The sequence below is a fragment of the Nuphar pumila genome, chromosome 7, assembly GCF_984573655.1.
Source record: "Nuphar pumila chromosome 7, dmNupPumi1.hap1.1, whole genome shotgun sequence".
NCBI classification, from domain to species: domain Eukaryota; kingdom Viridiplantae; phylum Streptophyta; class Magnoliopsida; order Nymphaeales; family Nymphaeaceae; genus Nuphar; species Nuphar pumila.
The window spans coordinates 17,372,710-17,400,695 of record NC_143255.1 but is presented as its reverse complement, the minus strand read 5'-3'; the positions used below and the strand labels follow the sequence as shown (position 1 = coordinate 17,400,695).

The window sequence follows — 27,986 nt, the reverse complement described above, 5'->3', positions numbered from 1 at the left end:
ATCGGGATTTTTGTCCAGACATTCATCCCCCGTACTGGCACCCTTAAAGGGGACGAACCATAATTGTACTGCTCTCTCCTCACCTCGGCAAGGATTCCTCGTTATCAAAAATAAATGTACAGCTCAATGGGTTATTGATTAATGAACAGGTAGGGGCGCGCCTAAACCCGGCTTGCCTTTCGAAAAACACTAATGATCTGGAGCTCAACAGGTGTAAGCTGCAGGTTGTACGAACTCTACATAATCTCACACACATATATATATATATATATATGTTGAAGTTGGTCTTTTTTAATAAAAAACAGATCTTGGATCATGTTTTTCAGACATAAGAACATGATTTATTGTGTTGTGAAGTTTTGATATGTTGTGGGTCGTTAATTTTTCTTGAATGGCCTGCTTAAATGTCATAGATCATACGGTTCAAAACCTATTCCCTACTCTATAACCCATGTATATCACATCTGTAGGCTTCCAAAATTGAAAAAAAATATAAAAGTGGAGAGAGAGCTTTCCCAGGCTCCCAGCTAACCATCCGGTCATGATATTGTATATATATAGATAAAAAAAAAACTTACAAAAAAGTTTCACAAAAGATATCAAATACACCAGAATAGAATATGCAACTTAACTGACAAATAAATAATATGATTGTGTGTTCCAAGTGAATCCCATCATCTTTCCCTGCTTCGCTTTCTGGGTTGGCCAGACATGCAAAAGCCATGCCCGCAAACACCGGCGTCCCTGCATCATCCGAACAACTTGGACAGTTACATAAAGGAAATGAGCAACAAGAAAAAGTGCATAAGGAATGCCTTTCGTGCACATGCACGCATGCAGTCCATGGTAGCTAGTATGGGAAAATAGTGACCAATTACTGTGTGCATTTCCTTCAGTAACATGGACAAGCCTACTTGCTTTCACCACAATCCACCTCCATCAACTTATATCACAAATGCTAAAAGTATGAGAAATGTTTCTCCTCCAAGAAAAAAAAAGAATGACAAATGTAGTGGAGTCATGTCTGGTTTCACCAGTCAGACAAAGAGAAACTAAAAGATCAGAGTACCAAATAACAATTATTCCTGCAAGGAACCTTCTGACAGATAATCAACACAATCTAGCTCCATAAACTGAATGGAAGAAACACAGGAAGTATCAATTTGCACACGATCCCATGTAAAAGTTATAATACGCCTAGTTGATTTCTTCAAAGTGCCTCGTTTGCCACTTTTTTTTGATAATTCAAGATAAAAAAATCCCCTCACCTACCGCACATCGGCTGGCCTTCCGTTGGTAAAATCTTTGAGGTCCCCCTCCCCACCGGGAAGTATACCGGCATGGGTTTCGAACTTGTGATGTCCCATCAACTTGAAGACATTCACAAGTGCCTCACTTGCCTCCTGTCTAATCATTTTCCGACGTTGTTATGCTTCCTATTTACAGAAACAACAAGCATGTAGTTGCTTTCAAGTTAATTATCTTGCAATAACTTTATGCCAAGCTACGTGGTTCTACTAATTTATCAGTTATTCAAACAAAGCCGATCTAATATTTGATATCTTGAAACTACTCATATGCATTTCCTGAGTAGTTGGTACTTGGTACCCTTTTCTCATCTTATCTATCTTTCTAGAAAGACACTTCTATGATTGCTAGGTTTTAGTGCTTCTAAAACTAAACAGCTAATTTTGGTCATATTTCTAATTGAGAGCATAGTTATCAACCATTTCAAGATTTCCTCTGACATGCATTAATAATGGTGAAGGAACTTCTGCCAATGCCATATGCTAAGAAAATGGTAACCCTTTGATACGAATGAAACAACAACAACTACTATGCCTTCATCCCAAAACAATTGGGTCCGGCGTTATGAACTAAAAAAAAAATCATTCTAGGTCTTCCACATGAATCCTTCTCCTCCAATCATTTCTATCCAATGCCATATCCTCGGTGAGGTTCAAAGCATTCATATCCTTTCCTATCACTTCCATCCATGTCTTCTTAGGCCTACCCCGACCTCTTTTAACTAATATATTTTCTCATTTTTCCATCCTTCTAACTGAAGCATCATTAGGCCTTCGCCGAATATGTCCAAACCATCGTAAATGATTCTCTCTCATCTTATTTTCAATGGGTGCAACGCCTACCTTCTTACGTATCTCCTCGTTCTGAATCTTATCTTTTATTGTATTTTCACACATCCATCTTAGCATACGCATCTCAGCTACACTCATTTTTTGAATATGATGTCTCTTGGCAGCCCAACATTTCGTACCATATAGTAAAGCAGGCCTAATCATCGTCATATAAAACTTTCCCTTCAACCGCAATGTAATTCTACGATCGCACAACACTCCAGTTGCACTCTTCCATTTCATCCACCCAACCTTTATCCTATGATTTACATCTCCATCAATTCCTCCATACTTTTGAATGATAGATCTCAAATATTTGAAACAATCATCCACCGGTATTTTTTGCTCATCAAGCTTCACTACACTCCCATCACTACTTCGTTGCTTACTAAACCGACATTCCATGTATTTGTCTTACTCTTACTCTTACTCAACTTAAAACCTCTTGCTTCCAATGTTTGTCTCCATAATTCTAACTTAGCATTAACCCCAGCTCTAGACTCATCAATCAAAACAATATCATCAGTAAACAACATACACCATGACACATTTTCTTGAATTGATCTCGTAAGCTCATCCATCACTATAGCAAATAGGAAAGGGCTTAAAGCATATTCTTAATGTAACCCAACCGTTATAGAAAAATTGGTTGTCACCCCTCCACAAGTGCGAACATTGGTTACTACTCCTTCATACATACCTTTAATTATACTAATGTACTTGAGAAAAACACATTTTTTCATCATTGTCCACCAGAGAATGTCCTTAAGTACTTTATCATATGCCTTCTCCAAATCAATAAAAACCATATGCAAATCTTTTTTCGTCTCTCTATTTCTCTCAATAAGTTATCTAAGAAGATGTATAGCTTCCACCGTTGATCTTCCAATCATAAAACCAAATTGATTCTCCGATATCATGACAACCTTCCTCAACCTAGACTCAATCACCCTCTCTCAAAGTTTCATAGTATGACTCATAAGTTTTATACCACGATAGTTTGTGCAATCTTGTAAATCACCCTTATTGTTATATACGAATGAAAAAACATAAAATGAAAATTGAAGGAAGATGTCAAGAAGGGAGGATTGATATGGAGCTAATTCATAGGTGCTGAAAGTTTGTAAGAATCAGAAGTTGTTGGAGTCATGCCTCAAATAACTATGCAACTCCGAACCTAGTAAGGCTCATTACAGTTGGGAGGGATATGGAAAGATAAACCCCTTGATTGGATCCCTAGCCAATCAGATTTTCAATTATTTTTTTAATCTCCATCTAATTTTTTGATGATTGTACTGGTAGGGGTCTGCCAAACCCCAGCATCATTATCCAAAAGAAAAGGAAATACAAGTAAAAGTTGGATTTTATATATCTTATTCAACTAGCCCTTTTCAACGGGTCAATAATGGCATGACTTGTAAGAGATTGGTAACAAAATTTGCAACAATTGTCTCAGTGCCACATATTTTATAATTAAAGAAAAAAAATCAAAATTTATGACATGCAATCTATTCTTTTCTTTATTTCTTTATCCATCACCTGGTGGAACTTTTGCCCAGTACCAACTTCAAAAGATTTACAAGTCTTTTACTAACTGATTTAATTAAATTCTGAGTGTTGATCTAGTTTGTCTTTGACAACTGTTCTTCAATGTTTTTGGGAAAAAGGTTTTTTCACATACAACACCTTTCATCTTTTCTACTTTAGAAGATAAAGTTCTGGAAACTTACGGATTTTTTTTCTTCTTTTTGTTATACCTACCACAAAAAGTAACAAAAAGATGATGAATGGTAAGGTTTCCCTTCTTTAGATGGTATACCCAACTAATAGTTTCTGGTATTTATGCTTTAAGAAGTACACAATTTTGCAGGCTTGGCCAGTGGTCCACATACATCTACTGGCCAAGTATCTTGGGCAGATTTGTCACGAAATTGCCTGGAATGACAGCTCTTTAGGTCTCAGCTTGCCCTAGCGTTTGTCATGTTCGTTCCATAAATTCTTTGGTGTTGCATGTGTGTGATAATGATAGGATATTTGGACCTCATGTGAAAAATGAAGCTGATTCGTTGGTCCAGAATCAGAACAGGCAAATGGAGTTGAAGCCAAAAATGAAGATGAGATTATTCCATGTAAAGCTGGTGCAAAACTGATTGAGCTGGCAGAACCTATATGACATGCCGTTTTTTCCATTCATTCCCTTCCCTTTTAAGATTAGTAGCCATCTTACAAACTCTACCAATGGTATGGACAAATCTGCTTCATCTAAATGTATAAAAGATCGTAGCCACTTAAAAGCCGAGTACCCTATCGTTGAGTTAGCAATCCAGCTAAGGATAAATGTGTAGATACAATCGGGATAAAAAGAAAGTGATTTGATAGAAGGAACTAGTCAAGTCAAAACATTGAACTAACATAAGAATAACAAGTTTAGTTCTCTTAAAAGAAATAGCAAGTTTAGAAGAAAATATGATGATAAAAAAATATATAAAATACAGAAGAGCAGATTCACAAATAAGTATAGCTTCAGTAAATGAAAAATACTTCCTATGTCACAAACGATCCATCAAATCAATCCTTTGAATGAAGTAAAAGACCAAACCTATGGGACCGCAAGAATAGATCTATTTATCTACGATCAAATTCTATTATATTCTATTCATTTGAGACACCATTGTCAATACAAACAAAATATAGGAAAAACAAATCAAACAAAACAAAATACAACAAATAAACTAAATGTAAATAAGGCATTGTGTTTTGCCTCTTCACACAAAGACTTGAATCTGCTTGTTGTCTTCAAAGCTTGGAAACTGAGAAAGAAATGCGGAAGCCTTTGCTCATCTAGACACGACTCCATTTAAATGTCCATTTTTTTTTCTTTGTTGATCATTGTGTTTACCATGGTCCTATATTAAGCATATTTGTCTTTAATCCTATAAAAAACGAGTTTTGCATCTCTTAGATAGATCAATTGCTTGACGCCAATGATGGCCAGCTCCAATGGAATCATGTGTGCAACCCTTAAACGCTGAAGATCTTTATTTGACTTTGAAGAATCTGTTAACTAGGGCGCTACCCTTGACTTGATTCACCTCTCTTTCTAAACCCCCTCATCAAAGAAGAGCAGAAGCTCTGGGAAGAGCTATGAATCAGGGAATCTTGAATATACTCGTCTTCATCCGGCCTATGATTTTTTTTTTTCGAAGTCTCCATCCAATTCATTGAGAGGGCTCATAATGATCTTTGAGAAGATCACAGGGTGCTGAAGTAGCAGGATAGGTGGGTGGATCCTTAGGTTTTTTTAAGGGATGCTTTTCTCATATTATTGCTAAAAAATTGGATTCCTCTATTTTTAATTCATGACACTTTCATTCCTTGTAAAGGAAGGCTAATAACTTGTTGGCTGGGAGTTGTATGAGAGGCATCCTGGTATGGCTTCGCAAGAAGGCGGTGGAAGGAGATTGCCTTGATGTACCTCACTCCAGTCTTCAATAGGGCCTACTTTTTTTTGGGAATGTAGAACAACAAAACTATTTTGAACGTGAGATGATTTTGGGTATATTGTTGATTATGATGATTTTTACACTTGTAAACCTTGATCATTATCTGAAGAAGCCTCGTGTCAAGGTTGTGCGCCAGGACCTAACCACATTAAAATATTGTATTGTTCAAGTGTTCTCTGTTTCTTAAAGTGTTCTGCGGTTGTACAGGTTTTTGTGGGAGAGCAAATCAGCTGGTTTTTCAATTCACTTTAAGAAAGTATCCAACATCCTGACAGTCTATTGTTTCAATCTCACTGTCCTTGTGCAAGTTGTGGGGTCCACTAAAAATTTAATGATGACAACATAATTGACACTTATAATAATGACCATTGATCACCACAAAGACGGTGAGGATGTCAAATCACTTTCCCATAGTGAATTGTCAGATCACCCAATGTGCTTTTTTTTATGGTATCAAAGCCCTAGTTCGTGTCGTATTAGTTATATCATTCGTTGTGTCCATTGTTTGCTATTCTATCAGCTTGTTATTGTTCTAATGGTGCCTCAAAATTTCTATGATCCCAATTTCAGATTTCTGCATGCATAGTGGACAAGATTTTGCATAGTTTATTAATTTAGCTTCTGAAGCAATGTAGAGGTCCAGCTCCATATTGTGTGCCCATACCCTGCAAAGTAGAGTGGAACTGAAAGAAATGCAAGCGAGACTAGACCTGTGGGCGAGTCTTCTCCAGCTCTGTTAAGATGATGCAGGTCATGACAAATCATGATTGGGGTCCGCAAGAACCAATTAAATCCAATTTTATACCTTGGATGTTTTCCAGTTTCTTTTCTTGTATTTAGATATCTATCCAAATTAGATCCATATATGATTAGGAAGTTTATCATATTAGAAACTAATCTTAATTATAGTTTATCAAATTAGGTACTTTGTAGTTTGTTAAAATTAGAATTCCTCATCTATAAAAAGATAAGAGAGGTAGGAATAAAGGGCAATTTAGTTGGATATAAAAATCAGTTACTTTCTTTCTTTTACTTTTTATTTAATATCCTATTTCCAGTAATTTCTGGTCTTCTTTAGATATTTTTATAAATTCATAGATAATTTGTAGTTTTGGTAGATTTTTGCAATTTGGGGTTTTTTAGAGTGCATCATCCTCTTTCAATAACCAAAATGTGTCGAGTAGCCTAGTGCAACCAATACTGAAGTACAGATATCCTTATACTCTTAAATATCACAAATTTTATGACTATCAAGCTTAACAACCCGGACTTCCTACTATATAAAATTCAACTCCTCGATTTAATTGAAAGCCAAGATATGAACGACTTTACTGACATAAAGTTTCCAATGCCACCGCAAATGATTTAATCTTGAAATCGTGAACAAGATGTCACTTTGAATCTTGGTTTCATGGCATGGAGGAAGTCAGACAAGATTCTTTAAGCGTGTTGAAAACCACAATAAGGTCTTTTGGTTGTTGAATGGCCTAGGGACAAGCTATGAAACTTTCGTCATTGCTATGCTCAAGCCACCAACCCCACCATCTAATGAGGTAGTTGCATTGATGCATGGTCAAAAAGTCATGAGAAGCTTGAATGCTATTAAAGGTTAACTATCAACCATAATAAAACCTTCGTTGTTCACAGAATTGGAGATAAAAAATTCAAGCGCTATAACCAAAAATAACAATTTAATTGAAAGGGGCACAAATTTATTCAAGCTACTTACTTTGCAAGTAGGGGGCAATTAAAATCAAAGTAAGATTGCTCCCAAAGCTGATAGCCAAAACTCTGATCAGTCAATATTTGGAGGTGCTCAATCCAAGCAAAATAAAGGAAAGGGCATCATTTGTCAATTTTGAAACAAGCCAAATCATGGTGCCTTAAACTGTTGGCACTGTGATGCAACCCTAGAGTCCAAGATCGTGAAACCACCACTAAGTTATGCTATTCCTATGACTACGCTATCAAAGCAAAATTAATGAAAAATAAGCAAATAACTTATGCATAAAATTTAGGGAGAAAATAAGAATAATTCAATCCAACAACTCTAAAAAACCTCATAACAAATATTTATAGCATGAAAAGGAAACCTTAACCTTAAACTGGATCTTATATAAGATCCAAATTGGAAAGCAAATCCATAAATAAAACCCAAATCCCAAATACTAACTATAAATATAATTGATAATGGATCACAAGCTCATCATCCTTTCTTCTTTTTGTCTGTCGTGGGTGCATTAGTGACGACATTTGGTTAGGATTCATTTTGCTTCCATAACTCATCACATTGTGGCCCATGTTTCCACAAGCCTATCACAAATGTCTTATGCTCAGACAGGGCTCAAAATCCATGGTCAAGTACACCATCGAGTTTCATCGCTTGAACCTTTGGAGTTGGCTTCAATAGACAAAGGATCAATAGGTTAGCAGGTATATCACGGGCCTTCATTTTGTTATTTATGATGAGATGATTTGATTGTGATTACAAACATGGATCAAGCAACGCAACATCCAATGTCTATTAAAGAAAAGCTCAAGTAAAGGAGCAATTTGTGGGCATTGTCGTTCTTCTGGTCCAATGATGCTTTTCCAACCTGATGGGAGAATTTGGACCAGCATGATATTAAGGCCACCGATAAGGACACCAAGCAGACATCGTAACATAAGGGTTTAGGGCCAACACACAATACCAAGTCTCATGCATAAGCAGTTGAAAGTGAACAAAGGTGCTTCCAATGCCATGGAGTTGGACACTTGACAACCCAATGCCCGGCGATATGTAAGCCGGTCTACTTGGTTGAGCATGAGAAGAATGGCAAAGAGGATGAAGACCAAGAGAATGAGACAATCTATAATCATGGAGACTATCTATTATGCAACCCCATGCTTAGTGGTAATGATATCATTACCTACAATTCATTGGAGTAGAACCCTTCTCAACTTGAGGAGGATGATGCACCCGTGGATATAGAGTCAGATCCAAATCAGACTAAAAAGAAGAAGAAATGATGATGAGCTTGAGATCCAGGATCCAATTGGATCTGTAACTAGTATTTGAGATTTGGGTTTTATTTTTGGATTTGCTTTCGAATTAGGATCAGATAAAAGATCAAGTTTATGGTTAGGGTTTTTTTTTGGTGCTATAAATATTCATTGTAGAGTTTTTAAGAGGAGGTGTAGAGTTTTTAAGAGGAGGTTGATGTGCACTATCATAAGATTCAAAATATGTTAGAAGATAGGGAGTTGGACTTGGTAAAGGTTCACACAAAGGATAATGTAGCTGATATGATTACTAAGCCGCTTGCAAGTGATAAGTTCAAGCATTGCTTGGACTTGGTTAATGTTTAAATTTAGAAGCATGGGCCCAAGGAAAGGGGGTAGTAAAGGTGAGAGAAATTTTTTAACATGGGTGATGGCAAGCCAAACCCAAGGGGGAGATTGTTAGGTAATATGGCTTTCATTTGCCACATAGGACATGGGACCCGCTTGGAGTCCCTTTCCTATGGCTGCAAGGAAATCCCAACGTATTGGAGGCTTCCCTCTTTGTTTTGAAAACTACTCATATATGGGTATTTTGGGAACCTACAAAAGTGGTGGTAATTGGAAACCTATATGAGAGGGTGGTTCCAATGTGGTATCTTTTATGAGAGAAAAACCAAAAGAGAAATAAGTGAAAGAGAGAGGGATAGACTTTGGGGTTCTTGTGTGGAAAAAAATCTTGTTCGGGCTTATGACTAGGGAGAAGAAAGGAGGTGAAATCACTAGTATAACTCCAATGGTTTCAATTTTTTGGGTTAAAGGTATTGACTTGTCCGATCGAGGTAATCAATATTACAACATACTAATGTATTATTTCTTGCTCTCAAGAGCCCTGTAATCTTTTATACTTGTCGGCATAATAAAATTCCTCTCATACTCTCCTCGTAGACGTAGGTAGTTCCATCGAACCACGTAAATTTAGTATCTTGTACGCTTGATTGCTTTCTTGTTCTTTCGTTACACCATGTGTTTGCATGCTTCTTATGCCCACAAACTGGTATCAAAGCAAGACCCAATCTTAGGGCTTGTTTATGATGGTGATGAAAGGATCAAATGTGAAGTACATAATTAAAAAGTTTAATGAGAAGATAAACTTTGGGTTATGACAACATAGAGTAAAAGATCTTTTGACCCAACAAGAACTAGTTAAAGCCTTCTATAAAAAAGATAAGAAACTCAAAGATATGTTTAATAATGAGTGTGATGACATATGCGAAAAAAACAATTAGTGATATTCGGCTTCATTTGTGGATGATCTCCTCTATAATGTCATGAATATAGATTTTACCTTGAAACTTTAGTTGAAATTAAAGAGCTTATACATGAAAAAAAATGTTTACTAATAAGATTTATTTAAAAAAGCAAATATATGCTCTTCAGATGGTGGAAGGCTCAAATTTGCAGGATCACTTAAACATCTTCAATAGAATCTTGATTCAATTATTGAGTCAAAGTAAAGATTGAAGAAGAGAATCAAAATTTGTTACTTTTGACTTCTCTTCCTTTATCCTACAATCACTTGGTGATCACTCTCTTATTTGAGGACTCTTGAGTTGGATGAGGTTGTTGTCACTCTTTTTATTGAATGAGATAAGAAAATATTATGGTATCGACTGACCTCAAGGAGAAAGACTTCTGACAAGAAGTGATTCAGGTCAAGAAAGAGGTAGATCAAAGTCATGGTATGTTGAAAATAAGAACCAGTTGAAGTCGAGAAAAAAGAACATGTTTACTTGCTATTACTGCAAGAAGGAGGGACACTTGAAGTGGGACTTCAAGAAGTGTAAAGAAGACATCGAGAAGAAAGAGATGAATGGCAAGAGTTCAGAATATGCAAGTGTGGTAGCTGACATAAATATAGATAATGGTGCAGTTTTTCTTTCAATTTCTACAGGTATGGATCAATTCTCGTATCACTGGATTTTAGATTTTGGATACTCATACCATATGCACCCTCGTAGAGATTGATTTGATACCTATCAAGATTATGATGGTGGTTCTAGTTTTATGGGTCATGATGTTGTGTGTAAAACTAGAGAAAAAGGAATGGTAAAAATCAAGATGTTTGATGGGGTGTTAAAAACCTTGCATGATGTGAGATATGTGCCTGAATTCAGAGAAAAATTTAATCTCTTTATATGCTTTAGATGAAAGTTGTTGTAGGTTTGTAACAATAGGTGATCTTAAGGTAACTAAAAGAGTTTTGACCAAGGTTGCCAAACTAGAAAGCGGAAGTGAGAAACGATACAGGAGGCGGAAGTGAGGCATTTTAAAATTTATATGAAGCGGGAAGCAAAGTTTCAATTTAAAAGCAAAATATGAATAAAAAATGAAACAATATGGAATCAAACAAGAAATAAATAAAAACTAAAATAAAATTGATCATTCTTATATTTCAAGATTTTTTTGTAAAAGAGTTAATTTTTTTTAAATTTAACAATGGTGGTCAACAATTTAAAGAAAGTATATGGAAAGTGAGTGAAAGCGTGAGAAAAAATACATGAAAAAGATGAAAAGAAATGTAAGAAAAGCATATAGTATGCATAGACCATGTGTATGAGACACATAAAAGAAGCGTGGGGGAATCGAGCTTCCCATGAAGTTTAGGAAGCGAGGAGTATCATGCTTCCAAAGCGAGTTTTCGGGAAGCGAGCTTTCTGCCTACTTAAGAAGCTTTCGTAACTCTGGTTTTGATAGTCATTAAAGGCCAGTTGACATAAAACTTATACAAGTTGATAGGAAACACAGTTTCAAGTGGAGCAATTGTGACCATCAATGAAGAGGTTAGTACAGATTAGACCACTCTTTGGCATATGCAGCTAGGGCATATGAGTGGACGAACTATGACAATTAAATCTAATTTTAGGATGAATATTTCATTACATTTGTAAATGATTACTCAAAGAAAGTTTAGGTCTACTTTATGAAAAAGGAAGCAGAAGCATTCTTGAAATTCAAGCAATAAAATACAGAGGTAAAGATACAGATAGAAAAAATGCTAAAATACTTGATGTCAGATAATGGAAGGGAGTGCAAGTCTAATGAGTTTATGGAGTTCTGTAAAAATGAGAGAATTACTTGGCACTTTACCACATGAGAAAAACCTTCAGGATGGTTTGATAGAAAGGATGAACATGACACTTATGAAAATGACTCACCATATGAAATTAAATACAAGATTAAAGAAAAGCTTCTGGGCAAAGACAATTAACATGACTTGCTTTATTGTCAATTGGTCATCATCTAAAGGAACTTATTGCAAGATTCCAGAAGAAATGTGAACAGGTAAGCCAAGAGATTATTCCATTTTGAAAGAATTTAGATGTCTTGCTTTTGTTCATGTGCATAGTAAACAACATTCGAGGCTAGATACTAAGTCTAAACCATGCATCTTTCTCAGATATGAGAAGAGAGTGAACACATACAAGTTATAGGATCATAATTCTCATATGGTCGTTATATGTAGGATTATGTGTTTGATGAGAAGCATATGGTGAAAGCAAATAAGAAGGATAACATGCAATAGAAAGATGGTGCGAAAAAACTGGCCATTGAGATGAAGGTGGATGAGACTGATCCACATATAAGGGAAGGTGTGATTTCTTCTCAAGAAGCTTCTAGCATGGTTTAAGACCAAGAACAACCCTATAACTTGGTAAGAGACTAGAAAAAAAAGACCCACAAGGCTTCAATAAGGTATGATTTTAAAGATATGATTTACTTTGCTCTAATTATTGATGTACTTGATCTATCATGCACTAAAGATGCTACCAATTCAAATGATAGTAATAAATGGATATTGGCCATGACAAAAGAGATGGAGTCACTTCATAAGAATAAACCTTGAGACTTAGTAAAGTTACCCAAGGATAAGAAAGTTATAGGGTGCAAGTGGTTCTTCAGAAAGAAAGATGCAACATCATAAAAAGTTAGTGAAAAGTTTAAGGCTCGATTGTTGAATGAATTCTTACAAAAAAGAATTGACTATAATGAAGTCTTCTCACTAGTTGTGAAACACAAGTCGATTTGGATGTTGTCGGCGATGGTCTTCATGCAGGATCTTGAGTTAGAGCGGCTTGATACGAAGACCACATTCCTTTATGAAAACCTAAAAAAGGAAATCTAAATGTAACAACCAAAGAATTTGAAGGAAGTATGTAAGGATAGTCTTGTTCTCGGGTTAAAGAAATGACTTTATGTGTTAAAGTAATCTCCTCAGTAGTGGTATAAACGTTGTGACTCTTACATGATTAAAGTTGGGTATATCCAAAGTGCTTATCTTTCCTAAAATACATCATGCTTATACAACAATGAGACTATTTGTAAAACAGACCCAATCTATTTATTTCAAATAAGAAGCATTGATTGGATCAGATAATTCAACCCCATCAACGTTAATGATCATATAAGAGTTTACATGCAAGACTTGCTTGACCATGTATGGTCCTCCCAGTTAGGGTGTCACTTCTCCAAGGAATGTTACTCTATGTGTTGGATCTGGCATACAACTAAATTATTGACTCAAAAAAATCGCTTAATCATGTTCTTAGCATAATATCGCTTGATTCTCCTATTACATCTCTTTGCATGCTCAACCGCTAAGAGTCTTTTCTCATCCATGAATTTCAGCTCTCCCAAACTAAGTTCATGTTGGGCTTTTAGGGGCATCTCTAAGGCTGCAGAATACTGAGAGAGGGTAGCTACACATGTAAGGGAATGCAACTTCTCAAGTCATTCATGACTGGTTTCTATAGTTCTCTCAAAGAGGCAAATGATTGCCTTATTGGTGGCCTCAACCTACTCATTATTTTGGGGTAGTATGGGGTTAAAAAATGTTAGGTTATGCCAAACTTCTTACATGCTAATTTCATCACCTTCTCATTTTTTAAATGAGAACCATTATCACACAATATCCTTTGGCACACCAAAATAACACTATTTTTATGGATGAATGATGTCACATGTTGACCCCCGACTCTAGTTAGTAAAACAAACTTGATCAACTTGGTGAAGTACTCTATGGATGCAAGAATGTAACAATGCCCATTAGATGCATGAGGATGAATGAGACCTATGATATCAAATACCCACATGAAAAATGGAAATGGGGAATGCAACTCAAATGAAGGTGCATGAATGACATGATCATAAATTTGACACTTATCACACTTATTGACATATTGGTTGCAATTGAAACTCATGGTGAGCAAATAGTATCCTAACCTAAGAATTTTCGTGATCATCATCTGAATGGATATATGACCACCATAGATTCCATCGTGATATTCTTCTAGTACCTCTTTAGCGTCCTCTTTATCTATTCATCTAAGAAGTTCTTTGCTATACCCTTTCTTACACAGGACCCCACCTAGAAGGTAATATCCCTAGAAAAGTATCACAAGAGCCTTCTTATCCTGAGCCTTTACATTTTTAGGAAATTCTTGATGTCATATAACCATGGTTTTGCATCATGTTGCCCTTGATAATTGACATTTTTTATCTTGCCTTTTGTCTCAAAGCATGCCAGCCTTTCTAACAATCTTGTCCTGTTCTAATAATGGAAGCAAGATTTGCAATTCAATGAGATCAAAATTTTTTATCAGATCCAAAAACCAAATCTGTGTAAGAGATGAATCTTTTCTACTTGGTTTTTCATTCTCCAATGACTTTCTTGAATACCAACATCGAATCACCTTTGACATGTGCCCTTTTGACTTTTAACTCAATTAAGATCTTCAATCCTTCGAATAAAGCTTCATATTCCACAACATTATTGGCACATTCAAAGCCCAATTTAAGAGCATATAGATTTTTGTCTCCCTTTGGAGTAATGATCACAAATCCAATCTCATACCCATTGATATTTTGAGATCTATTAAAATAAAATTCTCAGATATCCTTATGACTTATGCTGAAAATGTACTTGAAAGATTCAACATGAAAAAAACAAAACTGTATCCTATTACAAAGAACAAAGAAGCATATATGTCTAAATTGTCATATGTGAATGCAGTGAGTTGTCTTATGTATGACATGGTATGTAGTAAGCCTGATATTACACATGTGGTTATGGTTAGTAAGTATATGAGAAATCCAAGAAATGAACATTGGATTGCAATTATAATTTTTTATATTTATGGCACACTACAAATGTTGGTATTATGTTTACTCAAGGTAAGCTTTTAGTTTTTGTAGGTGCTGACTTTGCAAGGGACTTAGATAAAAGAAGATTGAACCACGATTATATATTTACTCTAGCATGTGGGTCAGTGAGTTGGAGGTCTATGCTTTAATCAATGATTGCTATGTCTACGATTAAGAAACAATATGTGACACCTTCAGAAGCAATAAAAGAAGGCACATGGTTTAAGAGTCTAGTTAATAAACTTGACATTGAGCAAAGGAAGATGCAACTCTATTATGATAGTCAAAGTGTGATTCACTTGGAAGAGAATTTGATAATTCACCTCAAAATATGATAGAAGAGGAGTTGGACTTGAAGAATAGTGCAGTTGATATAATGACTAAGCCGCTTACACGTGATAAGTTCAGGCATTGCCTGGACTTAGTTAGTGCAGGTTAGAAGCATGAGCCTCAAAGAAAGGAGGCATTGAAGGTTGGAGAATTTTTGACATGTGTGATTGCAAACCAAACGCAAGGTAGAGATTATATCTTTAACTTGCCACATGGAACATGGGACCTACTTAGAGTCTCTTTCCTATGGCTGCAAGAAAACCCTAACGTGTTGGGGGTTTTCCTCTTTGTTTTAGTTTAGAAGCATGGGCCCTAAGGAGAAGGGGCATTGAAGGTGAGAGAAATTTTTTGACATGGATGATAGCAAGCCAAACCCAAGGTGAAGATTGTTGATTAATGTTGCATTGACTTGCCACATGAGACATGAGACCCGCTTGGAGTCTCTTTCCTATGACTCCAAGGAAACCCCAATGTCACATATGTGGTTATTTTGACAACCCACATGTTAAACCACAGTAAGAGAATCATAATAAAATTAGACATCTGAACACGTGAATAATCTTTTGTAAAATGCAGCCCCATCATTGTGAGTTTGTTCCATGATCATCTTTTCTTTTTCCTTTGACATGCGATGGTCATAAAACATTTGTAGACGCATATGTGGATACAATTACACTGCCATAGATGAAATGGGTGTACATGACCACAAAAGTTGAAAGTATTTGGTTTTTGGCCATCTTCTGCACTATGTAATCCATGTGCCAACTTCTCATATATCCATGTTAATATCCAGCATCTCACATTTGAGGATATAAAAGTTAAAACAGTTTTCCCAATATTTGATAAAAATAAAATGATCCTCACAAAAGTTTTCATGATATTGGACAATATCTTCAAAATAGGCTTCAAATGTTTTGATATTTATACAGGCAAATAATCTAAAAAACTAGTGAAGTTGTATCATACGAGATTGTAGGTAATTCAGATATATATATATATATCGTCATATTATATGATAGTCATAACATATAGGAGCACCAGTTGATCTATGGAGCTGTCAATGCATGCCTACTACATGCATCCAAATTGAATGGTAATAAATCTAAATCTTCTTTTGCAACATAACTGCAGCGACCAACGGGGGCTCCACTTGTTTGGTAGGAGCTGTTAGTGCACGTCACCATGTGTTGGGACGTTGCTGCAAGTTCAAAACCCGATGGTATGCTGTGTAACTGGTGGGGGTCTGCCTAACCCCAACTTGCCTTTCAAAAAAAAAAAAACTAACTGCAGCACATTAACTAACATGTCTTCAAATTTTCAAAACATTGCGCTATACCATATCTATAAAAAATCATATCATATATCTCATCCACTATTTGACATAAAAAGATAAAGATCATCAAGTGGCCCTACTTGTATCATTTAGGTAATAAATATATGCTTTAGTACCTCTAATTACCTCAAAAAACTATCTATCTAGATGACTATTAAAATGTTACACATGCATTTAGGAAAATAACTAAATAAATGCAATGCTCGCTCTTTCTCACTCTTCACTACACTTTGAATAATCAGTTTTCGGATTTAGTATTATTGGCAACTTACTCTTTCAAATTATCATAGCTAAAGATTCTTAATGACATCATGAATATTCAAGCAATAATGGCTTCATCATAATGCACAATGCAAATTTTTTGTCTAGTTCTCTCCATGACTTAGAAGATACAAAAAATTCAAACGTTTGAAATTTATTGTTAAATGACTCAACACACTATAGATAGATCAATTTATCAATAGATCGAAGAAACAAAAAAATAAAAAGAAGAATAGAAAATCAATCACATAAAGAACAAGGATTTTACGTGGTTCAACAAGAGTTGCCTACTCCGCACTGAGATCCACTATTTAGATTGAGATGCACATACATTACACAAGACAAATTGCCCTCTTTAAATACAAGGAGTCTAGGGCAACCTATTTTGGGTAAAATTACAAAACTATACTAAAAAATATTCACCTTCGAGACAAAATTGTCATTTCAAATTAAAAAGTTAGGATCCACAAAAATCGAAGATTTATATCAAGGTAGAAATCAGGCTTAACACTCTTCCAACAATAATCACATGGTTGTCTCTTTGATAATGACATGATAGGATTTTCCTAATTTCACTCTCTTGATAGAATCTTTCCTACTCTCTCTCCCAGTCTCAGAGGTCTAATAACGTTGTGTAGGATTTTCATAATTTCTCTCTTGCTAGAATCTTTCCAAACGAAATTTTTCCTAATCTCTCTCTCTGTCTCTCTCTTGTGCATGAATATAACAAATCTTTTACACAAGTTGGAAAAAGGCTTCTACACCGAGCTAAACTTTTGTGTTATTTCAAAAATGTTTCTAAAGAAAAATATTTATATTCATCGATGCTCCTTATTGTTGTTATGGCAATGAAGAGCTAGAAAGAAATAAAGGAAATCATTTGAATGACAGATGTACTATAGCAAGAAGAGTTAGGGGTGCAAATTAAAGCATTTGTTTTAGCCAACAAAACAATTTGGAGAGATAGGGTAATGCTTGATGATAATGATGATGGTGGATGAGATAAGCTGGTGGCAATGAACAAAAAAGAGCTTGAAGCCTCCAATCATTTTTGCTAGGTTGCACTATGGATGATCAAGAGTATTAAGAGAAGCGTGAGAACACAATGATGAGAGGGAATTGATTGTTTTCATTCATTCAGCTATACATTCATGTGTTCCTTATATACATATTACAAAGTTAGAATATCTCCTATGAAAAAGGAAAAGTTAGAAGAAAAGTTACAACAGTAAAACACACTCTACGATATCTCTGTGATGAGCACAATCCTGAAATCTCGATAATCATCACAATGGCAGTTGCGACAACACAAATGTAGTAACTTCCCATATGATATAGAGCATGATCACAATAAGAGGATAACAATACCCACTTATCATGGAATAATTCCAACAATCTACATGATAAGTGGGATGAATCCAATGAGCCCAACAATATCTACTTATCGTGGAATGAGTCCAACAATATCCACTTATCGTGGAATGAGTCCAACAATATCCACGATAAGTGGGATGAGCCAACGACGTTTAACACTCCTCCTCAAGTTGGCATGTGAGGGTCAATAACGCCTAACTTGCCAAGTAAATAGCGAAGTTAATCTCAACCAAGTGCCTTGGTGAAAATGTCAGCATGTTGATCTTGGCTAGGGATAAATTGAGTAGTAATGATGTGTTGCTGAAGTTTTTGTCTAATAAAATAACAATCGAGCTCAATGTGCATGGTACGCTCATGAAAGACTAGATTTGTTGCAATGTGTAATGCAAACTGATTATCGTAATATAGAGTGGCAGGGGCATCAAGGAAAAAACCAAGATCACGAAGTAAATACCTTAACCAATGATTTCACTAGTGTCCATGGCCATGGATCTGTATTCGACCTCAGCAGATGAACGGGATACAATGCTTTGTTTCTTGGTTTTTCAAGAGATAGGATTATCACCCAAGAAGGTACAATATCCGGTGGTTGAGCACCTTGTAAAAGGAACACCGGCCCAATCTGAATCTGTATAGCAGAAAAGGTGCATAGGGCTATTAGCATGAAATAGAATTCCTTGGTCGAAGTTTTCCTTCAAATATCTGAGCAATTTTATGGTTGCATCCCAATGAGGTTGACGAGGTTCCTGCATAAATTGGTTAAGAATATGAACAAAATATGTGATGTCAGGCCGTGTAATAGTTAAATATATGAGCCTTTCCACAAGTCGTCGGTATGAAGTTGGATCTGTAAGTATTTTTTCACTATGATCAAACTTTAAGTGTTGCTCCATCAAAATGTCACTGGATTTGGATCCAAGATACTCGACATCTTTCAATAAGTCCAAAACATATTTTTGTTGGTTCAAGAAAATCCCGTGTTGGGAGCGAGCAACCTCAATGCTGAGAAAATATTTTAATTTTCCTAGGTCTTTAATGTGAAATTGATCATGAAGTAGGGCCTTCACTTTGGAAATGAGAAAATCATCATTCCCAGTAATGATAACATCATTCACATAGACAAGAACAAATATCTTTTTGGTTCCCATTATCAAGAAAAATAAGGAATAGTTGGCAAAAGATTGCTTGAAACCTCTGTGCTTGAGGGCTTGAGAAAATTTGGTGAACCATTGACGGGACACCTATTTAAGTTCATAAAGAGACTTGTTGAGATGACAAACCAGTTTCTCCCCCTTTATGATATATCCGGGTGGCAACTTCATGTATATTTCTTCCTCCAGGTCCTCATGTAAGAAGACATTGTTGATATCTAGTTGGTATAGTGGCCAATGTGAAATAACTGTGATTGATATTAGGCACCTCATTGTGACAAGTTTGGCAACTGGGGCGAAGGTATCATGGCAATTCAAACCTTCTTATTGTGTATACCCCTTTGCCACTAAATGTGCTTTGTACCTTTCAATGGAGCCATCAGAATTGTACTTGATCTTGAAAACCCACATATTTTTAATCATCTTCTTTCCTGGGGGCAAGGTAGTAAGGGTCCAAGTATTATTTTCTTCCAATGCCTTGACCTCAGCTCTCAATGCCTCACATAATTTCTTATCTTTCATGGCAACATGGTAATCCGTTGGTTCATCATAACAAGATATAGAAACCAAGAAAGCTACATGTTCTTTAGAAAATTAAGAAAAAGCTAAATAGTGTGAAAGTGGAAAGAGGACTTCTTTACCTTAGAGTTAGATGTGTATGCATAAAGTGCGACATGTGAACATTGGTAGTCATTTAGGTACATGGGTAAGCTTTTGGTTTTGGTAGATCTCCTGCATTGATCTGATGGATCCATAGAAACTGTGAAGGGGGCGATTTGAGATAAGTGTGCAGGATCAATTGGATTGGATGAGATGGTTTTTGGATCTTTATGTTGGTCACCAAAAATAGGAAGGGGTAAGGCGTGATCACTGAGGGTTTTTTCAATGTGTAAATGAAAGGAAAATACCTTCTCATAAAATATGACATCATGACTCACGAAGATTTCTTTTTTATCAAGATCGAAAACTTTATATCCCTTTTGCCTATGAGGATATCCAGTGAAAATACACTTGTGCACACAAGCATCAAATTTGTGTTTGTAATTGGTATTGTGTGCAAAACATAAACAATAAAAAACCTTTAAATATTGATATTTTGGTTTAGATTTGTATAACATCTCATACGATATTTTACAAAACTCTTTATTCAATCCTGAAGTGGGTAATCTGTTTATTAAATAAGCTATCGTGAAAATACATTCACCCTAAAATTTGATAGGTAAATTTGTTTAAAATCTTAAGGCTCTTGCAACTTCTATTAGGTGTCTATGTTTGCGTTCAACTACTCCATTTTGTTGGGGTGTTGAAACACAAGAATGTTGTTGCAAAATGCCATTGGTGGAAAGAAAATCACACATATCATGAGAAAAAAACTCAAAACCATTATCATACCTAATGCATTTAACTTATAAGTTAAACTATACTTTAATCATATTAATGAATGTCTAAAGTAATTCCTTAATTTGAGTTTTGAAATGCACCAAAAATAGTGATAAAATAATGTACGCCATTAATGGAATGAATGGGGTATCCTCCCCAAATATCAACGTGAATTAAATCAAACAAAGAAGAACATGAGTCACTTTTAAAAAAAGGTAAACGAGTTTGTTTTGCTAAGGGGCATATATTGCATTGGCAATTGTTAGAGGGAATCAATTCATTGTGTTGAGATAAATGTCTTTGGCGTTGAGATGATGGATGACCCAATCGCCAATGCCACAGGTCAAAGGATTCTATTTGGTCAGTGGAGGTTGCAGCAGTATGACACGACTTCATCTCCAGGAAGTACAGTCCTACGCGCACTTTACCCATACCAATCATCCTCTTCGATCGATGGTTCAGGATTTCACAATGAGTAGAAAAGAAATGAACCTTGTAATTTAAGGATTCAATAAGCTTACTAATGGATATTAAATTGAATTTAAAAGATGGTACGTGAAGGACATGATTCAATGCAATGTCTGGAGAAACGATAGCTTTTTCAATATGGGTCACATAAGAAAGTGTATCATTTGAAAGTCTAACGGGTTGTGAACAATGAGGTTGGATAGAAGACAGTGTGTTTAGTGAGCAACACATATGATTGCTGGCTCCAGATTCAAGAATCCACACACTAGAAAGGGAATGAGTTAAGTTGGCAAAGTGATTACCTGTCATATTTACCATTGGTTCTTTACCTTCTGATATGAGAGATAAGGATTTTTTGTATTGATCCATGGTGAGTTGAGGGGAAAGGCTATTGGTCGAATGTGCTGGTTCGGATTGAACTTTGAGCTGCAAAGGTTTGAGAGTGGCGATTTTCCACATTTGAGGTCCCAACACGTTGATTATTGAAGCTGGCGGGTTTTGTTGGAAACTCGTGAATGTGACAGCAGTGATCCTTAGTGTGCCCAACTTTCCACAATGACCACATTTTGGTCGTTCTCTTTGCCCTTAAATCTTAGAGCGAAGGTTGTTTGGTTGAAATCAATTTTGCCGTTCACCATGATCAACAATAACAACCACATTATTCTCGATTATTGGCATTATTCTAAGTTTTTTCTATTTTTCTTCTTGCAACAACAAGTTGTAGGCTTTATTAACATTTGATAATGGATCCATGATTAAAATTTGACTTCTTATATGAGCATAAGATTCATTGAGATGCATTAAAAAATCTATAAGTCTCTCTTATTGAAGTAAGTCCGAGAGAGATTTAGAAGCTCCACAAACACATATAGGGATATCCAGTTATGTTGAAAACTTGTCCCATAGAGTTTTCATCGTTGTATAATAATTAGCAATAGATTTTCTTGATGAAGGGTCACGATGGAGTGACGAATCTAAGAAATTCGTGGTCCATTGGTTTGAGAAAAATGTTCATGAAGTTCTTTCCATACCTCGGTTGTCGTTTCTCCATAAATCACACTCTCTATTAAATCCTTTGATAACGAATTTAATACCCATGAGAGAACCATGTTGTTGCATCTGGTCCATTGGGTAAAGATGGGTGAAGATATATCTAGTTTCACAACAGCGCCATCAACAAAGCCCAATTTATTTTTGGCTAACAGGGCTACGATCATGGCTCAACTCTATGATGCATGGTTATCACCTGTGAGAGGGCTAGTGACCAATATTTATTCTCAGTTATCTGAATGATGTAAAAAATATGGATTATCATTCGACTCGTCAATAGTTGATTCTGGCTCATGCCTAACAAATCCACTACTCTGAATTGATCGAGCACATTCATCCACCATGATGAAAAGGTCATAAAAAAAATGGTTATCAACCTTGCTTTGATACCATATTAAGAGAAGTGTGCGAACACGGTGGAGAGGGATTTGATTGTTTTCATTCATTTAGTTGTATATTCATGTGTTCCTTATATACATATTACAAAGTTAGACTATCTCCTATGAAAAAAGAAAAGTTACAACAGTAAAACACACTCTACAATATCTTTGTGATAGAGATGAGCACAATCCTGAAATCTCGATAATCATCACAATGACAGTTGCTACAACACAAATGTAGCAACTGCCCATAGGATATAGAGCACGATCACGATAAGAGGATAACAATATCCACTTATCGTGGAATGATTCCAACAATCTCCACGATAAGTGGGATGAATCCAACGAGCCCAACAATATCCAGGATAAGTGGGATGAGCCAACGACGTTTAACAAAGCGAACTTTATTTTTTCCCCAATTGCAAGTCAATCTTTAACGTATAGGCACTACAACGATTGTAATTCTCATTCCTCTATATTATTTCGACCCATCCACATTGTATGTATTTTACGCTCATCAAATTAGTTTAAAATGCAGCAATTTTTTGGAAGGCAAATTAAATGACTTATATAACTTAATATTAGAACCGCTAATATGTTTTATATTGCAATTTTCTCAGCTTCACCATCTTTTACCATGAATCGCTCATATCAGATTTCATTTCTATCTACAGAAGAAATTCTTTTAATTCCTAAAATATGCTATTGCAATTTCATTAAAAATTAAAAATGATAACGTTATTTCTTACAGTGAACTTCTCCATCTAAAACTTCCATACGTTAATTTCTCTAAATCATATTTGTATATAGTTTCTTTTGCTGAATTATTTGTATTATTGTTGACCAAACTAGCCCGCAAGCTGCTTTTAACCCTAATCCACGAGACACCGCCTCCAGGGTCGTCCTCATAGCCAGCAGGTGGTTGTGAAGGCATTGAGTTCAAGACTCCAGATCAAACCCGACTGGCGTACGGGTGTATCCGTTGCAATCAGAGGTGGGGGCGCGTAAGCATATGGCCGTGGAGCCCCACCCGGGGTTTTCTGGTCATTAAAAAAACCTAATCGACGAGACATGCAAGCTCAAAAGCCGGTCAGCCCTGGGACCCACACGTCATAAACGTGGCTTGCTGCACTAAGACTATTCATTTTTGACCTTTGTGTGTTCGACCAATTACATGGCAGCGCACATGGGGCCCACTGAAAGCAGTGCCATGTGATTGGCCCTGCGCACGTATTAAATCAAGGAGATCAATGGCTCCCGGTTTCGCGAGAGGAACTCATGAAAGCTTCATGAGCGAGTCGAGTGCTCGTCCAAGCACACAGTGCGAGCCTGGAAACGAGCTCACTAGCGCGGAGATTATGCATGCCTAAACACCTACACGACGTTGGTCCGTCGCCTTCTTGTCAGCCACGTCCTTCCACGAGTGCGGTTCTCACTGCATTCCTCGACTACCCGTGTAGGGCTGGTAAACGAACCGAGTAGCTCGTGACTCGGTTCGTCGTTCGTGATTGGTTCGTAAAGCTGGCAAGCCAAGCCACCAGCAGGTCATTTAGCTTAAACGAGTACAGATAAAGTTATATATTTTTATGTATAATATATATATTAAGTGTAATATAAAAAATGCATAAAATATATATAAAAAAAGAAGAATCAATGAAAAATATAAACATAAAACATAAACTATTATGTAATATATAAAAATATATATTTTAAAAGTAATATATAAAAAATATATATTGCATGTATAAATAACATGGAATGTTATGTTTTTACATGAGCCAGCTGGTAGAAACGAGTAGAGCTCAAGCTCGGTTCTCCTAAATAACAAGAGCCAAGCCACGCGCTCCATCCACTGGTAAACGAGCCGAGCCCGAACATGCCCGGTTCGGTTCGTTCGGCTCGTTTACCAGTGTGCATTCAAGCGGACTCATGCAAGCGTCGTGAAGCACCGTACCGTGTCATCCTGCGTCTTCTTCATTAGATCTGTCATTGTTTCAATCAGGCCGCAGTCCCGCTTAAATCAGATATGAGGCGTTTGTCTGGACTCTGGAGCTCTGGGAAGCGACCGACCAACTCGAGCCGGCTCTTCTCGCCGCCGATTTATCAGTTCCTTTTTGAATTTTGATCGAGATAACGGGTCCAATCTTTATTGTTTCATTTTCCGTGCAACCCAGCACGGGGAAAAACATGTGCACTGGTGGCGAGTCCATTCAGTTTCAAGAAACGTTTATTCCGTCCATCAATCAATCAATCAAAACTACAGCCACCAATGTCGGACACGCTTACAAGGACATGGAAAAGGGAACTCTGCTCGAGAAGGAAACGGATTACTCAGCAAAAAGATGAGAGGACAGAGGACCGATTATCCACACGAGGGGAGATAAACAGAAAGAGAGCATCGAAAGGAAAACATGACCATCCTAAACTCTGCTGTAGTGATGAATGACAGCGAATAATATTGATGACAACAATAATAATAATAATAACACACAAAAAAAAAGATGAGCATTCACCGTATGCCGCGTATGTGTGAAAATCGATGCCAAACGAAGAGAGACCAAGGACCGCATGTGTGAAAATAGATGCTAAATTAAGACACCAAGCGTCGTATACGTGAAAATAGAGGTAAAATGTGTACCTGCTCAAAAAAAGATGGAGCGTCCCGTTGCTCAGCAGCAGGCGATCAGCTCTTTCCTTTTCCCTTGAGCTCCGAGTGCCTGCACCTCTCGCTGTAACAAAGCTGAAGGCGAGAGTCGAACCCAGCCTGGAACTGGCCGTCCGCAGCTCCTGCCGCTGCCTGCGTCGCCCCGATGAAGAACGGCAGCCCCGCGCCGGCACCTTCATTGGCAGCGAGTGTAGAAGAGAGCTTCTGGAGGTGGTGGTGAGGCAACAACGCAGATGAATTGGACTGAAGGGTCCCCCTATTGGAGTCAGCAGCGAAGCTGGACATGGAGAAGTTGAGACTGTAATCATTCGAGCTCACGACAGGGACGTGATGGTCTTGCAAGAAGGAGAATTGCTGGAGCTCCGGGTGGTGGTCCACGAACCCCAGGTTACAAGAGTTCAACGGAGAGATGCTCATCAACTGCGCCGGGTTGCCGAAGTGGGCCGCAGGCGAGGCAACGACCGACGACGGGTTGGCCTTGCTCGCCTGCGACTGGCCTGGAGGGAAGACGGAGAGGGAGTTCGGGTTGAAGTACTCCAGGACGGGGGAGGGCAGCGACGGAGGCTCCATCTTCCTGAGAACCATGGGCAGCTTGTTGTGGGTCTTGTACAGGAAGCCGGGGTTCTGGATCTGCTGGTGCGAGCTCGGGTTGTTGTCCATGAGGAGATCGGTGAAGGACGAAGTCGAGTCGCACGGTTGGGAAACGACGTCCTCGGCTGACACCGGGGTCGTCGGGGTGGCGGTGGAGACGGCAACGACCTTCTCCTTCTCCTTAGCCCTCTCCCTGGCCCTCTCCCTAGCCTTAACGCGGATCTCAGAGCGTGAAAGGGATAAAGCCGAGCCTCTGCTGGTCTCAGAAGTACTGCTGCAGGCTGATCGGGTCAGAGTGGTGGCAGCGGAAAGAGGCTGCCGGTGCGCAGGCTCGGGGTCAGTGCCGGCGAGTGGTAGCCTGTTGGGGAACGTGCCTTCCAGGGATGGGAGCTCTGAGATGGCGAAGGCAGCAGCTTTTATGAGCCAGTCGACAGCCTTACTGGGCTGATCATAACCCAACCTGTCCTGCAGGTCGTAGAATTGAATCGCGGTGGACACCGAGAGGCGCACCCTCCGGTCGCGAAGCCCCTTCGCGGTGAGCACCTTGCTGTGCCGGTCCTTGCCCCCGGACGCCCTCGAAACCCTAAAAATCCTCGAAGAGTGCTGCTGATGTTGCTGCTGCCAAAAGGACGATCGCCTTACGTCCTCGAATCTGCCCTCATCTTCCTCTTCGTCCTCTCCTTCTTCTTCTTCCTCCTCCTCATCGTCATCAGGCGTCAACTGCTTCCTCACCTTACCTCTCTGGACTTGTGTGTTGTTTCTCGATCGCTTTGCTGCCTGCGAGGACGTCTCGTCTAAATTCATGGCGCTTTCATCACTCGCTCAAAAAAATCTCTTTCACAGTCGCCTTCCGAATCGCTTCTTTCTTTATCTTTTTTTCTATCACTCGAAGTCGATCGATGCAATTTCGCCTTTAACCAGAAACTAAAAAAAAAACATGATCACATTCTTTGTTCATTGAAGAGATCCTAAAATAAAAGAAAAGTGCGGAGAAAAAAGTATCATTCTTCTTTTTCTCACTTAACTAAAATAGTTGCAGAAAATCGTCAGTGTCTATAGAGTTTGTATGAATAACTCAGATATCAAACTCTAAATAAGGAAGGAAAATTTATCTAAATCCCTTAAATTCCTGATATTTAGGCTCAGAACTGCGATCCTTTACTCGGAATTAAAACATCTGCCCGTAAAGGCGGAGAGAGAAAAGTAGGTTTAATATTAAAAATGTGGCCTTAAACCCTAAATTGATCACCTCTCAACTCCTCTATCTGGATTTCCTTAAAAGCAAAACTAGTCAAAATTAGTTAAGAAACCTGTCTAAAATCAAATGAAAAGCTACAAAGATCAGCTCCGCCGGCGAAGAAGAAAACTAGAAAACAGAAAGGAATTTCCTCACAAACGGCATACTTTAGAGGACGGATCCGAAGTCTCCTCCAATCTCTACCTTCAAAAAACCCGCTATTTTACGAACAAAAACCCTAGGAAATCCTTCGAACAAACGGGAGACATCCGCATTTTTAGATCTCGCTATTCAAGCTTCCTCCCTTCTCAGAAAGGGTGGAAGAAGGAAACCTTGAATCTCGAAATGAGCGTTAGGAATGGATCTCCCGTTTTACGAACTCAACTCTCTCTCTCTCTCTCTCTCAAGCAACAAACTGAAAGCATAACTATGAATTCCTAAAGCTCTCACCTTTTCTCAAAATCTGCAGCTTCCTCTTCTGACACGAGCCCGCCATAAAAGGACCACGAGAAACCCTAAAAAATTTCCCTCCTTTCTTCTTCCTTTCTCAACTCCCTCTTCTCCCCTTGAATTCGAGGGAGAGCGACAAAGTTTGCAGAGCCCGCCGTCCTTCCCTTTTGCCTCTTCTCGCGTTTCGATCTCAAAGATAAATATCTGAGAGAAAAAAAAATGGATTTAAAATAATTCTCGCGTGAATTTGAGCGTCATTTACAATTCCCTTTTTTTTTCTTCCATCTCTTCTTCCTCCCTCTCTGTAAATAATAAAAATAATTATTTCCCCCGCCTGAGTCCTCTCTTTTTTTTCCCTCTCTCAATCCCAAATCTCGCCCCGCCCCCCAAAAAAAAAAAAAAAAAACTCGTCCTACGGTGCCCTAGAGCTCGCCCAAACTCTCCCCCTTCACTGCTCTCTCCTTAGCGAGCAGTCACCGAGCTTATCGG

The 27,986-nt window shown here is 37.7% G+C and overlaps 1 protein-coding gene across 1 annotated transcript; it reads right to left on the bottom strand.

Annotated features, from left to right (window-relative positions):
* Positions 1-499: 499 nt before the first annotated feature.
* LOC149831323 (transcription factor PCF6-like) lies at positions 500-27,986 on the bottom strand. Its single transcript, XM_090013821.1, has 3 exons — positions 27,498-27,986; positions 25,193-26,734; positions 500-744 (listed from the first exon to the last, which is right to left on the bottom strand). The coding sequence occupies exon 2, from the start codon at positions 26,612-26,614 to the stop codon at positions 25,238-25,240; it is 1,377 nt and encodes a 458-aa protein (XP_089869947.1). The 5' UTR covers positions 26,615-26,734; positions 27,498-27,986; the 3' UTR covers positions 500-744; positions 25,193-25,237.

What these genes read in the sequence shown, in the direction of transcription:
- LOC149831323 (XM_090013821.1), bottom strand. Translation starts at nt 26,614, where the DNA reads ATGAATTTAGACGAGACGTCCTCGCAGGCAGCAAAGCGATCGAGAAAC.